Raw genomic sequence first — 18,685 nt, forward strand, 5'->3', positions numbered from 1 at the left:
CTGCAGTAGAGGCCTGGTCCTCCTGCGCGGCCCTCTGTTCGTTTAAAGGGCAGTCGAACCGCTTATGCTTACTGCTCCCGCACTGAAAACATTTTAGACTGTCCGTGGTCGCGTACACGGTGTACGAACAGATCTTACTATTCCCGACTTTCCCCCCCACCGCGAGCAGCATGTTCTCCACCGAGGCCTGGGCCGGGGGAACGCACCTGAACCCGTTCGCACGGGAGAGAGACGGCATTGCCGCCGCGAAGCGAGAGGCCATTACTCGCCCCACACTGTACGCGGCGGATTATCGATAACCCTAGTGCTTAGAATAAAGTGTGAAAACTTCGGAAAAACCAAACACCAGAGTTAAGAAAAAAATATCAAAAAGGAAAAACAGCACAAGCTCAACGCCACACACACCACCGCTCTCACACACTCACAAACGCTCCGCCCACTCCCAGCATGCAGAGAGAGAGAGAGAGAAAGAGAGGAGAGTAAGGGCAGAGAGAGAGAGAGGAAGAAGAGAGGAGAGTAAGGGCAGAGAGAGAGAGAGAGAGAGTAAGGGCAGAGAGAGAGAGAGAGAGAGAGAAAGAAGAGGAGAGTAAGGGCAGAGAGAGAGAGAAAGAAGAGAGAAGAGTAAGGGCAGAGAGAGAGAGAAAGAAGAAAGGATAGTAAGGGCAGAGAGAGAGAGAGAGAAGAGAGGAGAGTAAGGGCAGAGAGAGAGAGAGAGAGAGAGAAAGAAGAGAGGAGAGTAAGGGCAGAGAGAAAGAAGAAAGGATAGTAAGGGCAGAGAGAGAGACAGAGAGAGAGAGAAAGAAGAGAGGAGAGTAAGGGCAGAGAGAGAGAGAGACAAAGAAGAGGAGAGTAAGGGCAGAGAGAGAGAGAGAGAGAGAGAAAGAAGAGAGAAGAGTAAGGGCAGAGAGAGAGAGAAAGAAGAAAGGATAGTAAGGGCAGAGAGAAACAGAGAGAGAGAAGAGAGGAGAGTAAGGGCAGAGAGCAAAAACAGAAAACAGAGATGAGTTTGGTGAAAGTTGCAGTGTACGTTCTTGTCCAAAAGAGGGCGGTGTTCACCAGTTTCTTCAAACCTCTCTCTTTATTTATTTAATAACACACTACAGCAGGGGTGTCAAACTAGATCCACGGAGGGTCGTGTGGGTGCAGGTTTTCTTTCCAACCACGCAAAAGCCCCACACTACTGAAAGTCAAGATCTACTGATTAGATCCAATGATTAAAAACAGGTGGAATGAGGTGTGGTTTCTGCATGGTTGGAAAGAAAACCTGCACCCCACATGGCCCTCCGTGGATCTAGTTTGACACCCCTGCACTACTGCAACAAAATAAATGATATTCACTGATTCAAAGATATTAAAGAAATAATAGTAATATTTAATGTTTTTCTTAAAAGTTACATGTTTCTACAGATGTAACAAAGTCAAACTTTGTAGAAGAGAGAAATAAAGTCTGTAAAGAACTGTTTATTTTGTAAACAACAGTAACTTACTAAGGTTGTGATTTTGTAAAATAAAGAATGTAGAATCTAAATCTACCACACGACCAAAGCACAGAGGACGCAGTGTGAACACAGACCGCCCTTTAACCTCCACATTAAATAACACACACACAGAACAGCGTCTGAGTCGAGTCAGTGGAGGGTCTCTGCTGGGGTCAGAGCTCATTGGCTGTTGAACTCTAACAGTGTTTTTGATTTTCCTCGTCCTCAGCCGGGTGTTTCTGCTCGAGGAGGTGGAACAGATCAGTTGTGTTTCCGTGGTTTATTGTACGTCTGATATTCTGTGACCACGCCCCCTCCACACGACTGAAGCCACTGCCCTTTTGGAGCAGGTTGCTCTGCCTCAGAGCCGCTCTCCACCGTACTTCACTGTGTCTAAACGCCGCGTGTAAAGAGCGTGTGGTGTGTTACGGCTAACTGCAGGACGTCATTAACGTAAACAAGTCCGAATGTCACTGTTAGCTTCATGTTGGGGTTTTATATCGGTTTAGAAATGATGATGATATTGTGAATGAAGCGATAATCACACAACCCTCCGCTCACAGCCAGAAAGGTCAGTCAGGGACTACATTTTCCCCAGTTTCCTCCCAACACTGCACTGACCCTGGTGTCATTTCCGTTCTCTGGACACCCCTCAGTCCCTGACGGCTCGGTACTCCGGGTCTGACCCAGATGTCAAGAGAGAGGATGATGTCGGGCCGCACTGCCCTGTGGACTTTAGCCTGTGGTGTGGAAGAAGCTGTTGACTTTAGTGGGCAGTCGCTCCTGTGTGTGTGTGTGTGTGTGTGTGTGTGTGTGTGTGTGTATGTGTGTATGTGTACCTTGTTCTTGGGTTTGAGGATCATCTTCAGGACTTTCTCAGTAAAGAAGAAAAGGTAAAAACCCCCGAAGACCACAGCCGACTTAAACACGTAGTCACTCTCCATCAGATCAAAGCCAAACGCCTGAGGAACACACACAGGTCATCAACGTCAACAACAACAACAACAACAACAACAGTGTGATGGTGGGTGGGGGATGTGATGTTTGAGTTAGTCTAACCACCCAGAATTACCTGGAACCACTAACACCTGGACTCTCTAAACACCTGAGCTCGCCTAACACCTGAGCTCTCTTAACACCTGAGCTCTCTAAACACCTGAGCTCGCCTAACACCTGAGCTCTCTAAACACCTGAGCTCGCCTAACACCTGAGCTCTCTAAACACCTGAGCTCTCTAAACACCTGAGCTCGCCTAACACCTGAGCTCGCTAAACACCTGAGCTCTCTAAACACCTGAGCTCGCTAAACACCTGAGCTCGCTAAACACCTGGACTCTCCCTATGTCCTTTATTTCTTTTCTTCCTTTATCTTCCCTCTTCCTCTTCAAATGGTCTCACTTCCTCCCTCTTCTCTGCTCCTTCCATCCCTCTTCTCTCCCACTCCATCCATCCGTCCTCTCCTTCCTCCATCCCTCTTCTCTCCTCCCTCCATCCCTCTTTTCTCTTCCTCGTCCTAAATCTGTTCAGACCCGACTCGTCTGAAATAAAAGGAAGATGAAAAATTTTCTTCTTTCATCAAATATTCTTTAAACTCCAGGGAACTTAAAGTCAAAAGGGAAAGGGTCAAAGGTCATTTAGATCAAGGCTTACCTCAGGAAAACAAGTACCTCCCCCACCCCCCCATTCAGTCTGGACAGAGGAGACTCTGAGACACGATCCCAATTTAAATATGTTAATTAATGAATGATCATTTGAATAACGTGCAGTGATTAAATCTGAATGAATCGAGCTCTGATAAAAAACACAAAGAGAAAAAGATCAAAGGAGATTGATAAAGAGGTGGTAATCTGATGTGATCTGATCAGGATCTGATTGTTCTGTAGTTCTAGATATTTACAGAGTGGAACTGTCCTGGTCCTCGCAGGTGTCCGGCTGCTACAGTGTGGGGCGGGGGGTAAGCGGGGGTGGTGTTGAGGTCCTGTTTATGGGGGTGGGTGGAGGTCCAGGGAGGGTCTTCAGTTCTGAAAGTTTGACTTCGGTTCCACAGCGGAGCCTCGACTGACGCCGTTAAGTTTTATTTATTGGTTATCCCTCTCTGCGTTTATCATCCATCTCCACCCCCCTCCAAGGAGGAGATGGAAGTCACATTATCTCTGAGCTGAAACCTTCAGGGTCACACACCTCATGGCTTTAAAACCTTATAAATTTCAGGGCTTTTATTTTGAAAGCTGTGTTGTCACAGAGGCTGCATTCCTATAATGTACTAGGCTAATTCTACATTATGTACACTCTGCAGTAGCCTTAAAAGAGTTTGTCGGCTAGCATACACAATATTAAGATGCTAGTTTCTTACTAACAGGATGTGAAGAACGGTTGCTATGACAACGCATGACACACTAAACTACAGCTACAACACTGTCCATATTTCCAAAGCCTCAAATTCAAATTTCTCCCTCCACACTGCATAGTGCACAGTGTAGGTCATAAATAACAGCCTCTGCTCTAACTGTACATCAGATACAACCATTAACAGTCGATAGAAGCTTCAGGTCAGAACAAGTCAACACTTATAAAGGGTTATAAATGGTTTTGATGTCTGCTTATTAAAGGTAATTAATGAGGTTGTAAAGACATTAATAGTCATTAATAATCAGTTATAACACAGATAGAGGAAGTGTAACAGTGAGCTGTTGTTTGCCAAAAAGTGAACCCTCATCCATATACAGTTAAACCTCAGTTCTCGCTGAATCCTTCCCTCCATAAGTCGACATTAACCCTGTCAGCTCCAGCACGGATTTGTTAATGCTTTGAACCTTTTACCTGTGATATTGTCTTTTTATACATTAATAATAATGTGAACCTGTGAAATGACTAAATTCACATTCTCAGGTCTGAGTTTACTGCCTTTCTGGACATTTTCAGTTACGCTGCTTTCAAGTGGTGTTGCTTTTATCAGAAAAACAAGTTCCCCACCAGGTGTCGCCACATGAACCCCTTCTGAAGCTGAAGTCGAACATGAACTGCCCAATCGTGACATAAACACTGTTTTCAACATGGCGTAACAGTCCATCAGCCGTGAAACATCAAACGATATTGTAGTTTGTACTTAATTCTAAGAGTAATGTTGTATTTAAACAACTACAGTGAACATGTTTTATTACATTTATGTTAAAAATCACCTGTAGAAAGTCTAAAATCAACACATTAAGTCGGGGATGATCTGGACCTCGCATCACTTTCAGAATCTGTCTCTGTGTTACAGATGATTATTAGTGACCTTAAAAGTGTTTACAACCTAAGTAATAACCATGTAATTAACCAATGTTAAACCATTTATAAACATTCATAAGTGTAGACTTTTTTCTGCAGACGTGAGAAGCTCCTCCCTTTCCGTGTCCCGTGGGACTGTGATTGATTGCAGACGGGCGGTGTGTATTCAAAATGGTTTATTTTTGTTTATAGATGTTTGTTGTTGTTTATCCATGTTTGTTTATAGCTGTCTTTTGTTGTTTATCTGTGTTTATTGTCATTTATTCATGTTTGTCATTCATCAGTGTTTATTGTTGTCTATCTGTTATTGTTATCAGTCTTTATTGCTGTTTATGTTTATTTTTCTTTATTGTGTTTATGTTATTTGTATTTATTATCAGTGTTTGTTATGGTGTTTATTGTTGTTTATCTGTGTATATTGTTGTGTTTATTGTTGTTTATGTTTATTTTTCTTTATTGTGTTTATGTTATTTGTATTTATTATCAGTGTTTGTTATGGGTGTTTATTGTTGTTTATCTGTGTATATTGTTGTGTTTATTGTTGTTTATGTTTATTTTTCTTTATTGTGTTTATGTTATTTGTATTTATTATCAGTGTTTGTTATGGTGTTTATTGTTGTTTATCTGTGTATATTGTTGTGTTTATTGTTATCAGTGTTTATTGTTGTTTATGTTTATTTTTCTTTATTGTGTTTATGTTATTTGTATTTATTATCAGTGTTTGTTATGGGTGTTTATTGTTGTTTATCTGTGTATATGGTTGTGTTTATTGTTATCAGTGTTTATTGTTGTTTATGTTTATTTTTCTTTTTTGTGTTTATGTTATTTGTATTTATTATCAGTGTTTGTTATGGGTGTTTATTGTTGTTTATCTGTGTATATTGTGTTTATTGTTATCAGTGTTTATTGTTGTTTATATTTATTTTTCTTTATTGTGTTTATGTTATTTGTATTTATTATCAGTGTTTGTTATGGGTGTTTATTGTTGTTTATCTGTGTATATTGTTGTGTTTATTGTTATCAGTGTTTATTGTTGTCTATCTCTGTTACTGTTTATTGTTATCAGTGTTTATTGTTGTTTTCTTTATCATGTTTGTTATTTGTATTTATTATCAGTGTTTGTTATGGGTGTTTATTGTTGTTTATCTGTGTTTGTTGTTTATTGTTGTTATCAGTGTTTATGGTTGTTTCTGTTTATTTTTGTTTATTGGGTTTTTTGTCTATATTATCTGTTGTTTTTCATTGTTTATCAGTGTTTATTGTTGTTTATCTTTGTTAAACCCGCCTCAGGTCGGCATTCGGACCCCAGTGTTGAGCTCAGACAGAGCTGTGTTTTTTATCAGAGTTCCTCAGCGTCTCCTCTGCTCTGACCCACCACCCTCTAACTGAGGTCCAGAAAGGCCATGGATGGGCACAGAACCAGGCCGGTACCTCAGGGATGAGCTGGAACAGGGCGTTGGAGTAGAGCGTCCCGATGGCCAGAGCTATGAAATACAGCAGCACGCGACTGTAAAACTTCTTCTTCATAAACGGAACCACGCTCGCCCCAAAGAGAGAGCACAGAGAAATCACCGTAACACACAGGAACCCATACCCCCACACTGAGAGACAGAGAGAGAGTGAGAGAGAGACAGAAGGAGAGAGTTGGGGGGGTGGTAGTTAGTGTAAAATGTGGAATTCTGATCCTGAGAAAAGGATGACAACAAACATCAAAGTGAATTCAGTTTCAAATTCAACAGACGATCAGAGATCAATCGAGCAATCGGTAACTGATCAGAGATCACCCCTCATACCCTCATTTCCAATCACAGATCAATCAGCCGAGCAGTGATCAATCAGTTCCCGATCACTCTGATCAGTTCCGAGCCTCAGGGCTCTGGTGTGAAACTGGATATCTGTGGTTCCGGAGCTGGATTTCAGGAAAAGAGAAGAACCATCTTTAAAACCTCATGCAGTGATTGAGAAAGGACCGTCAACAGAACCATTAACATAATCATAACAGAACCATAGGAGAACTGTAAAAGAACCAGGACAGAGCCACTAACACATGTAGCAAAACTTTGAACAGAACCACCTTAACAAAAACACTAACAGAAATATAATAGAACCAACACAGAACTCTGGTAGGCTCTTAAACCGAACACAGTACAACTGTAAACAGAACTGGTACTGTGAAAAACCCTACATTCCTTTCTACAGTGAACTACACTAGTTTCCATAGTGACATTACACTTGCCTCCATAGAAACCCAACACTACGTTCATTTCTACAGTGACCGACACTCATTTCTAGAGTGACATTACACTTTTTACCATAGTGACATCACACTCATTTCCATAGTTACATTAAACTCATTTCCATTGTGACCTACAGGTGTCTACAGTGGCATTACTCTAGTTTCCATGGTGACCTACACTGGTTTCTTTAGTGACCTACACTGGTAACCATAGGGACAAACACTCATTTCCATAGTGACAAACACGTTTCCATAGAGGCCTACCTCCCTTTTAGTTTCCATAGTGACTCTCATTTCCACAGAAACCCTATACTTATTCCCATAGTGACCAACACCCAGTTCTGTAGTGACCTACACTGTCTCTGGTGACATTACACTTGTTTCAATAGTGACCTACACTGGTTTGCATGGTGACATTACACTAATTTCCATAGTGACATTAAACATGTTTCCATAGAGACCACACAAGTGTTTCCAAATTGACATTACACATGATTCAAGTGTCCTACGCTTGTTTCCATAGTGTTCTACACTAGTTTCTACAGTGACAAACTCCTTTCCATATTCTGTTCCATAGAGATACTACCCTTGTTTCCATAGAGACATCACACTCCTTTCCATAGTAACACACTTCTTGTTTCTATGTTCCCAGCACATGCATTTCCACAGGTACAACAAAGTTTCCATGGTTATAGGACTTTTGTTCCCATAGTATCACCAAAGCTGTTTCTACAGTTACACTACACCCAGCTCCATGGTTCTGCTGCACTCATCTCCCTGGTTACGACACCTCCATGTCTACTCCCCATTGACAGGATCATTAGTTGTAGAAATGTTAGTTGTTTGGTTGGTGTGTGTGTGTGTGTGTGTGTGTGTGTGTGTGTGTATTGCACCTCTGGCAGCAGCTGGAAGATGGCAGTGGAGAACAGTGTTCCAATGGACAGAGCGATGAAAAAGACGAGAGCTCTTCGCATGAACTGGGTCCTCATCAGTGGAACCACAAACACACCGGTCAGTGCAAAGCCACTGACCACGGTTACACTCGCAACCGAATAACCCCACACTGTACACACACACACAGGTTTATACACATACACAGACAAAATCCCAACTGAATAACCCCACACTGCGCACACACACACAAAAACACAGATGTATACACAATTATATGTGCGTGTGTGTGTGTGTGTGTATTGTAAATGATGTTATTTAAGAGATAAACACAGTCTCCTGCTGCTGATGTAATGTAATGATTAAAGCAGTTATTAGAGCACAACATGTCATCATCCTCGTGAGGTTAGTGTGTGAGACACTGATGAAGACCCTCTGGATGAGATGCTGCTAAAACACCACCCCACAATGAAAAACATCTTCCTCTTTGAGCTGTGGAAAGTCAGAGACAGGTTAGAGCAGGGATACAGCATTACAGCACCACTCCCTACACCCCCGGCACACCAGGGGGAGCACTCCATGGTTTCGGAACCCCTGCTCGTACCCTGGACATTAAACAGGAGAGTGATCCTCATCACTGCAGTAACTGTGCAGAAAATACAGTATGAATCTGTGTGAGGTAATAATCTCAGTATGAGGGATGCTGCCCCCTGCTGGAGTGATGGTTCCTGTCAGGACTCTGATAGAGACCTCAGCTACGGACCTGAATTACACTGCTCTGGTTCTAAGGGTCTCGCCGGAGTTAAAGGTAACTCACAGTACTCACAGCCTCAAAGAGTCTAGCACTGGACTCCATTCCTGCGTTCCCCAGGAAAACTGCACTCTTCATTTCCACAATTTACTGTTTAACTACTCACTGTCACACAACACACACAGACGAACAGAACACCACCCTGTAAACCCCTACACCACCACCAGAGGGGGACAGAGACCCCACAGTGGAACTGTGTTCTCTGGAGTGATGGGGTTCCTCTGGTGTGTGGAACAGTGGAACTGTGTTCTAGTGTCTAGTGTGAAGTCTCCCAGAGGACCCGAGATTGCAGTGATGAGAGACACACTCCTGATTAACCTCTTCAGTTCAGGAGGAAAGCTTGTGTGTGTGTTTTCTCTTACCCTCAGCATCACTGGGTCGGGTGCTGGGTTCTAGATCCTGGTTTTGTTGGGTTCTGCAGGCTCTCGTGTCCAATTGGTGCAAAATTGTTGGGCAGAAGTCCCTCAGACCCAGACCGTCCAAACGGGAACGTTCACTCAGACCACTGACCTCCAGTACACCTGCAGACAGACACTGCACACACACACACACACACACACACACACACACACACACACACACACACACACACACACACACACACACACACACACACAGTTCACTGCATGTTCACATTAAAATGTGAATCTGGAGCCCTCCAACCCACACACTGTGAAACAAGACCCCAGTCAATTTTCTGTGCGCTGCCTGAGTCAGAAACACAGGATAAAACGAGCCGTTCTGATTCTGCTCCGCTTCTGACGTCAAGTGCAGAGACTTTAGAATGGCACAGCGCTGGACCCGTGTTTATGTGAGAGCACAAAGACGAGGTTAAACTCAGCAAAACAGACACAACGAGCGCGGAGAAATAAGAGCACTGAGTAAAAACGGAGAAGAAAGAGAACAGAGTGAAAACGGCTAAAAACCAGAGCTTCTGCTCCTCGCTCCTCACTGCTGTGCGCTCGGGGTCGGGGTGAACAGCGAGCGGCTCATTATCATTTAAAGGAACAGGTGCTGAAAGCGGGCGTTCTGAACAGGGCTGTTTACACAGGGGGAGAACACTGCTGTGGGGCTCGTGTCCCTGAGGGGGAGGGGGGAGTTATTAGGAGATATTGATACTGTCCCTCCACAGAGACATAACTCTTGCTCAACCCTCCAGAGATTCACTGAGAGTGATGAGTAGACAATGAGGTGTGTGTGTTCACTCTGGGTCTGGGCGCTGTGACCTCTCTGTTGTCTGTTTGTCTTTAACGTGGCGCCGTATCAATGACCCTGAGATCAGGAACAGTTTGTACACTCCGGAACCCTTCCCCAGCCTCACTGCACACAGCACTGTCGTTCACACACACGCGCACACGCACGCACACACGCACACACACACCTTTCTGAAGGCTCTGTCAGTGCCAACCCCTTTGCACCCCCCGTGTCCCGTGAGATGTTTCAGAGTCATGCTCCAAGCGGAGGGTTACTGACACCTTGTGAATCAGCGGCGAGACGCTGCGCAGCGCCGAAAGAACCCCACAGGTGTCAGTGTTTCCTCCTGTAAACTCTATGAGCCCCAGTGTATTCTCTGAGTTTAATGTAGTGTCAGTGGATTATGGCCTTTACTTCAGAACGAGCAGAAAACAGCACGAGGAGCTGAGGTCTCGGGGGTTAGCTGTAAATTTACAGTTCCACCTTAAATAGTGAAGCGATTACATTCTACTGCAGCATTCTACTGTGTTCTGATGACGTATCAGGGTCTTGAAGGTTGTCCCGTGTCGCCCTGTAACTCAGCTCCGAGGGGAGAGAGGACACTCAGAAATGAGGGGTGTGTGGAGAGTAAGGTATGGGGTCCCCACAGTGCTGTGAGGAGGTCCTGTGTATTTTATACGGTTAGGCCAATAAGACCTGAAGCGGTTGGAACTGAGTTCCTGACATTGTGTTCGGAGCACCGCGTCCCGCTCAGTGTCCCTCAGAGACTCACCGTGGACGTGGAGTGGTTGGAGCTGCTGAGCTCTGCCCTCGTCCTCGTCTCTGTCTCATTCTGAGCATTGAGCTTCGTGAGGAGAACCCGTAGCTGTGGAACCGAGATGGTTCCGTTGTCTCCATAGCGACTGAGCAGATCCTGCAGAACCAGCGCTGGGGAGAGATCTCCAAGACCACTGACCACACTGACCCCTCCCAACAGACCCAGGGTCAGTAACACGATCAGCGTCAGCTCACTGCAGCCATTAGCCATATCACCTACAGAGAGAGAGAGAGAGAGAGAGAGACAAACAGACAGACAGAGAGAGAGACAGAGAGAGAGAGAGACACAGAGGGAGAGAGAGAGAGAGACAGACAGAGAGGGAGAGAGAAAGAGAGAGAGACAGACAGAGAGAAAGAGACAGAGAGGGAGAGAGAAAGAGAGAAAGAGACACAGACAGAGAGAAAGAGACACAGAGAGAGAGAGAGAGAGAGAGAGAGAGAGAGAGAGAGAGACAGACAGTGTTATAAATGAGTAATTATAAAAAGGTTAAAAAAAAAATAGTAAAACTCCTGGAGGAAGGTGAGTTTAGTTTAGTGTCTGGTTTAATTTAATTCAGTTTAGAGGAAGTGAATTTTTACTCTGAATGTAAACGGATGTAAAATATTTAAAGTCGATGTAAAGCGAGGAGGCCGTTAGTAAGAGAAAAGACGTAACTTATTTCATTATTTTCATAAAACAGAACCTGGCTGGAGTTTCTCACTTTAACTCGAAATTAAAGTGACGTTATCCAAGTCAACAGTCAGCAACTTTAACCTGAAATTATCAGGTAATTATGTGGTCCGCTGACCCCCGCCCGAACATACTCCCCCCAGGACATGGGGCCTGTGTTTAAACCTGATCCCGACCGAGAAGAAGGGCCCTGTGTTCCAGACTCAGCAGAACACGAATGAGCTCATTCACCACAGCAGAACCCGTCATTAGCCAATATCTGGCCCTGGCTCTGCCCACAGGGCAGGGAGACACCAGCAGGTAACTGTGCTCAGGGTGGATGTGTCCTGGGGGTGTGAATACAGAGGGAACAGCAGGGGCCCGAGAACCAGACCCTGAGGAACACCACGCCACTCTCTGCTGATTGATCTGCTGTGGACAGTTAATCCCAGGTAAACTCAGGTGTGTTTACCGTGATTCTCATTCCCTCAACTGTGACCAGGAGGAAACAGAGCCGTCACTGTCTTAGGGTCAGAGCAGGAGCCTGGGGTCGGAAGGTCACCAGTTCTAAGCTCTATTCCAAATAAAGCTGCTGCAAAGGATTTTTGAGCGGTGCCATAAACCAGGGCTCAGGAACAGGTCCCGGTTCAGACCCAGACTCTGTTCGATCCTGACCTGGACCTGTAGCTGATAAACCACTAAGAGCTGTTTAGTTGTGAACAGAGTGTGTGTCTGAAGTGGTGTGACTCTTCTAGTCGTTACGGTGCAGGTTCAGCGCTCCAGGAAACTCACCGACCAATCACATGTGTTTCTGCAGATCACACGTGAGGCTCCTCAGCCAATCAGATCTGTGCATTATGACGAGCGCTGTGACTCCACTGAGTGACACACACAGGGCAGGGTCCAGACGCCGCTGTCCTGGGGCCAGTAAAAACAGCCCGAGGGACGAGATCAAAGCTCTTTAGGACACTTTCGGGACGACGGTGCGGTGCGAGTTAAAACCAGAGACTTTAATAATAAAGGAACGATTACGGGCTGAAATTCTCATAAATCTGAACATGGATTCTGTTTACGGAGAAAGTCCCACCCTCCAGCAGTAAGAGCCAATCAGATCGCTGCTAATGGAAAAGCAGTAAAGTCAACTGCAACTACAAAAGTCATTAGGGACTTTATTTAAACATGTATTTACTTTAAATCATTGTTTTATTTGTACATTTTAATGAACTTGAAATGAGAAAAGAACATTTTATTTAGATTATTATTATTTATAATTATTAATAAATCTCTTTATTAAATGTAACTGGTTTGAAATTCATCATAAAATTACGCTCTAATGATGAGGCTACTTTAAGGATGTGGCACTGATCATCTGCAGGTTACACATTAAGTTCTGGACCTTGGCTTGAGACCATTTTCTTTAAAAGGACCTTAATGAATTGTAATAAATTACCACTGCTCTAAAAGAAGCACTTTTGGCTCCAAAAAAAACGTGTTTTTTAAAAAGATGTGAGTTTGAAGAACCATTTAAAGAATCATCACGTGATGTAAAGGTCCTTTAAAAGTCTTTATGAAACCAAAAGTGCTTATTCTTAAGAGTTGCAGGAAATTGAGGAATGGGCGTGTAAAGGAACAGTGTGTGTGTGTGTGAGAGAGAGAGAGAGAGAATTTCAGCTTGTGTCCTGGGGGCTGTAAATAAACAGAACAATAGGGGTCTAAGAACAGAGCCCTGAGGAACACTGCACTTGGCTTACACTCGGTTTCCTCTTTTACACTCCTCCAGAGGCCAGAAGTGCTTCATCAGGGAAGGCATCTCTGAACAACAAAGAACTCCACATATATTCCTCCTCCCTCCATTATTTCACACTATTTCTCAGTATTTTCTCTCTGAGAGAGACTCACTACACACACAGCGTCCCCCTGAGCTGAAATGAAGGGGTTAATCAGGAGTGTGTTCTTCTCTCCACACACCAACTCTATGATCACATCCAACTAAACAAACACAGTGTCAGAGAGTTCGCCAAAACACTGAAAACACGGCACTGGGTCGACACACGCACAACCACAGAACTCAGAGGAGAGCGTCCGGTACCAGAGCCCTCGGCCACACAGTCGCGACCCACTCCAACCAGCCCAGCATACTCCAGCAGGCCCTCACCGCCCACAGCAGCGCTACGTCACCCCACTGCCAGCCCAGCACTCACAGCAGAGACCTGGCAACCTCACTCTCCCAGCAGCACAGGCCTCAGCAGAGGTCCAGCTACGCCACCGCCCTCAGAGGATCACACCGCAAAGACTAAAACTGCACAGACTCACGAGCCCCAGGAGAAGTGCATCTGTAAATGTACATTGTTTATAAGAATCAATCTAGTCTTAAAATATAAACCTAACATGGCTTCACTCTCAGTGAGGGACTTCACTCAGGGACTGAACTCTTCAGCTTTTGGTTTAAAAACTTGAGCATTGTTTTTAAAGAATGTATTAAAAACCTTGACATCATTATTTTACAGGAGACGTGGTGCAAGGCAGACATCGTCACACACACACACACACACACACACACACACACACACACACACACACACACACACACACAGAGAACGTGTCAGAGGTGTGTGCTGAGATTGTAAGGTAGAATGGAGAAGAGGTAGAACATACCAAACCAACGTCTGCAACAACACTTTAACATCAGAGAGAAAGTGTGGAACAAGGAGGCTGGAGTGTGTGTGTGTGTGAGAGATAGAGTGTGAGAGAGAGTGTGTGTGTGTGTATGTATAAGTATTTATGTGTGTGTATATATATATGTGAGTGTGTGTGTTCATTCCATGAGCTGATGTTGATCCTCTGAGTGAGGGGTGTGTTCTGCTGATGAAGATGAAACCTTTTGTACAGTGTCCTTTGTTCAGAGGACGATGACAGGGGGTTATTCTCTGGAGTTAAACTGATTAGGGTTCAATATATGGTTTTATCTCTTTCTCACACACACACACACACACCTTTCTCCCCAGAGTTTCAGTGAATAACCCCCTGTCACTGGCCTCACGCCCAACAACAAATGACTTTAACAAATGATCTAATTGAGTATCAACCTCTACCCCACGATTTGGTCCAAACCCCACAGCAGTGTTCTCCCCCTGTGTAAACAGCCCCTGTTCAGAACGCCCGCTTTCAGCACCTGTTCCTTTAAATGATAATGAGCCGCTCGCTGTTCACCCCGACCCCGAGCGCACAGCAGTGAGGAGCGAGGAGCAGAAGCTCTGGTTTTTAGCCATTTTCACTGTTCTCGTTCTTCTCCATTTTTACTCAGTGCTCTTATTTCTCCGCGCTCGTTGTGTCTGTTTTGCTGAGTTTAACCTCGTCTTAGTGCTCTCACATAAACACGGGTCCAGCGCTGTGATTGGACAGACTCCTCGCGAACACACCCCTCACACACACACTTTCCAAAAAAAGTATATACTTTAGAGAAGATTCTCCTCTTCAATAAAAAGAGGGAGACACTGTACAAAGGTTTCACCTTCAGCAGCAAAACACACCCCTCACTCAGAGGATCAACATCAGCTCATGGAATGAACACACACACACACACACACACACACACACACACACACACACACACACACACACGTGTTCTGCTGATGAAGATGAAACCTTTTGTACAGTGTCCTTTGTTCAGAGGACGATGACAGGGGGTTATTCACTGGAGTTAAACTGGTTATGGTTCAATATATGGTTTTATCTCTTTCACACACACACACACACTCAAACACCTCACTCTAACACTCACACACACTTTTCTCTGTTCTCTCTCTTTCCCTGTTCTTTTCTTGTCATTCTGCTTTTCACTTCTGTTTTCTTTCTCTCGTCTTTCTCTTCTTTTGTTTTCCTTCATTATTCTTTCTCCACTTGTCGTCTTTTGTGTTTTGTTTATCTTCGCTCTTTCATTTCACATTTTCTCATTCTCAGAGCTTCTGCCTCTCTCTCTCTCTCTCTCTCTCTCTAATTCAATAAGCTTTATTGACCTGACCATATTTACATACAGTTTTGCCAAAGCATTAATACAATAATATTGATTATTTAAAAGGAAATAACATATAATAATAATAATGATCATGTTGATGATAAAAGAGAAATCTAAAGAACAGTGGGAGTCAAGGAACATGTTAAACATTAAAAGAAATAATAAATGTATAAAATTTGAACCTTGAATTTGTGTGTGTGTGTGTGTGTACGTATGTGTGCATGTATACGTGTGTGTACGTATATATATATGTGTGTGTGTATGTGTACGTACGTGTGTGTGTGACAATGCATGTGTGTGTGTGTGTGTATGTGTACATATGTGTGTGTATGTATGTGTGTGTGTGAGAGAGAGAGAGACAGAGGCAGAAGCTCGGAGAATGAGAAAATGGGAAATGAAAGAGCGAAGACAAAAAACACAAAAGACGAAGACAAAGACGAGAGAAAGAAAACAGAAGTGAAAAGCAGAATGACAAGAAAAGAACAGGGAAAGAGAGAGAACAGAGAAGAGTGTCTGTGTGTGTGTGTGTTAGAGTGAGGAGCTGGTTGTCGTTACAGAGCTGTGAGAGATCAGCAGCAGGAACAGCACTGAATCCCGAACAGAAATATGACAATGATCTTAAACACAGGGTCAAAGCAACAGAAGAGTATTAAAGTGTCCCTAAGGACTCCAGGCTCCTTCTCCTCCCTCTAAACCTCCTCAGAGGCAGGGCCTAACCTCAGACACCGAGGCACTGATGAAAGCCCTTTTATCGAGACGTTTAAAAGCAGCTTGTATTTCGCTGACAGTCATGTCTCAGCCGTGTCTCCTCTACGGCTCACCTTTCTCCCCGAATGCTAACCGCTGACTTCACTTCAGTGCACAAACACGACAGCTCTGTCCTCTCAGAGACTTTACACACACAGCAACTTTAAACCTCACAGAACACACACCCTGCCCTTTACACCTGCTACAGTAAGAGTACAGCAGAGTGTACACCTGTCCCACAGTGTCCTCACAGATGAGACAGTGGAGCTGAGATAGGGGACAGTGAGGAGGCATTGGAGCTGAGAGAGGGGACAGTGAGGAGGCAGTGAAGCTGAGATAGAGGACAATGAGGGGGCAGTGGACCTGAGAGAGGGGACAGTGAGTGGACAGTGGAGCTGAGAGAGGGGACAGTGGAGCTGAGAGAGGGGACAGTGAGGGGACAGTGGAGCTGAGAGAGGGGACAGTGAGGGGACAGTGGAGCTGAGAGAGGGGACAGTGAGGGGACAGTGGAGCTGAGATAGGGGACAGTGAGGGGACAGTGGAGCTGAGAGAGGGGACAGTGAGGGGACAGTGGAGCTGAGAGAGAGGACAGTGAGGGGACAGTGGAGCTGAGATAGGGGACAGTGAGGGGACAGTGGAGCTGAGAGAGGGGACAGTGAGGGGACAGTCGAGCTGAGAGAGGGGACAGTGAGGGGACAGTGGAGCTGAGAGAGGGGACAGTGAGGGGACAGTCGAGCTGAGAGAGGGGACAGTGAGGGGACATTGGAGCTGAGAGAGGGGACAGTGAGGGGACATTGGAGCTGAGAGAGGGGACAGTGAGGGGACATTGGAGCTGAGAGAGGGGACAGTGAGGGGGGAACAGTGAGGTGGTTATAATGTTCTGGCTGATAGGTGTTTTATTATAAACAGCTGTTTGTTGGAGGTGTTCATTTCTCTCTGATTCTGCTGTTATTCACCAAGTAAACAACTCACCATGTTTTATTTATTATTTACAAAACTGTCCACATTTCCGTTTGATGGAGACACAGCTGCTTTAGAAAAACACTGGGCACATTTGGTATGATTCTGTCCCAGGAACTGTTTATATAACAGCAGTATCTTAGGTACAATACATTAAAACAATATTGTGAAACACACTTTAAAAACCTTCATCTGAAACACAACCACATGTTTATAAACTGTTCTTATGTCTCAATAAACTACAGCTCTGTGCGTCCCTGGGTAAGAGAGACAGGTTCTGACCTGGTTTGTAGACCCCTAATATTTGTCAGAACAAACTGGGAGCGTACCTAGTCAAAAGAGCAGCGTGGTGTTCCTCAGGGCTCTGTTTTAGGGCCCCTTTAGTTCTCACTTTAGTTAAAACCCTTAATCTTTGACTCCACAGTCTTGTTTACAGCTTTGAAAATCTAGCATTTAGGATCATTTCCAGCTCGAACCTCGAACCTCTGGCTCAGCGTTCCACAGAATATTAGGAAACTGTGCTGGATTTCAGTTTTCAGCTTTAGACACTGGTTAAATGTGTTTATTTTCTGATGAAGCTAAAATGAATGTGATGAAAAAGTTACTATTATTATTATTATGGAGGAAAACTGTAGCAAAACAGTCCCAAAGAAACAGAATTAAAGCATCATTTTATCTTAAAATCTGTTATTCATTCTAACACAAATATCACTGTGATTTTGATGGAAAATGCCACCACATTTTTATATAATTATCACAACCTCAAAACTAGAATAAACAAAAAGCTTTGGAAAATTAAACCACACAGTTATTCACGAGTGATTTACACTTCAGTCTGTATTTGTGCTCTAAAAGGCCTCAATCTAATAGAAATACACTGTTTTGCACTTGCACTGTTTCCCAACAGCAGCAGCATCAGCTGTGGACTGCATCAAACAAACATCTACAGAAATAATAACAATAATTATTAAACTAATAATCAGACCGAATCGCGTATAAGGACCACATTCACACAACGATTCTCTAAAACATTAAGAATAAATTTAGCTGCTCATTCGCCAGGTTGCTTTTGAATTGTTCCATTCCACCTTAAACGGTGCAGTAACTGGTGCGATATTTAAGGTGGAACGGAAGAGTTGCACACAGAACCTGGAGAGAAAAAAAAACAAAGGGTAGACCATTTGCCTGTTACAACCTCTGTAATCTGTAATGATGTTTATTTGCTGTTTTACATATTTACTTTATTGTTTATTAATTAATACATATTTTAAAATGATGGAGGACTCTTATTTTGAAAATAAGTACTCACGCTTTCCTCTGGCGCCTGGTTTTATTTCTGTGATCCTCTGAAGCGTCTCCTCCTTTAAACTTGTTTATCTCGTTTATGTATTTATCCCTGTTTGTTGTTGTTTATTATTTACTTCTCGCTGCGTCTCGAGCTGCGGCCGCGGTGCGCCTTCTTTTCTAAGACGAGGCGCCACCTTCTTTTGTTACGTGGCATTTCGTCAAAAGACACGCCCCTTTTTCCAGCGACGTGTGTTTGAGGTGTTTTCTGTATTAAATTTATTTTTGTGCCTACATTAATTAATTTTTCGTCTTAAAAATATAGAACAATTTAAA

The 18,685-nt window shown here is 44.0% G+C and overlaps 1 protein-coding gene across 1 annotated transcript in view; it reads right to left on the reverse strand.

The window, feature by feature from the left end:
* Positions 1-18,532, reverse strand: part of LOC136677839 (metal cation symporter ZIP14-like) — a 39,263-nt gene extending 20,731 nt beyond the window's left edge. The window contains exons 1-5 of the mRNA XM_066655505.1: positions 18,375-18,532; positions 10,651-10,910; positions 9,047-9,218; positions 6,178-6,347; positions 2,318-2,440 (exon numbers count right to left, since the gene is read on the reverse strand). Coding sequence (XP_066511602.1) covers positions 2,318-2,440; positions 6,178-6,347; positions 9,047-9,218; positions 10,651-10,905 — 720 coding nt within the window. The 5' untranslated portion in view covers positions 10,906-10,910; positions 18,375-18,532. The remainder of the gene's footprint in view (positions 1-2,317; positions 2,441-6,177; positions 6,348-9,046; positions 9,219-10,650; positions 10,911-18,374) is intronic.
* Between the last annotated feature and the right edge of the window lie 153 nt (positions 18,533-18,685).

The sequence above is a fragment of the Hoplias malabaricus genome, chromosome Y (assembly GCF_029633855.1).
Source record: "Hoplias malabaricus isolate fHopMal1 chromosome Y, fHopMal1.hap1, whole genome shotgun sequence".
Classification (NCBI taxonomy): Eukaryota; Metazoa; Chordata; class Actinopteri; order Characiformes; family Erythrinidae; genus Hoplias; species Hoplias malabaricus.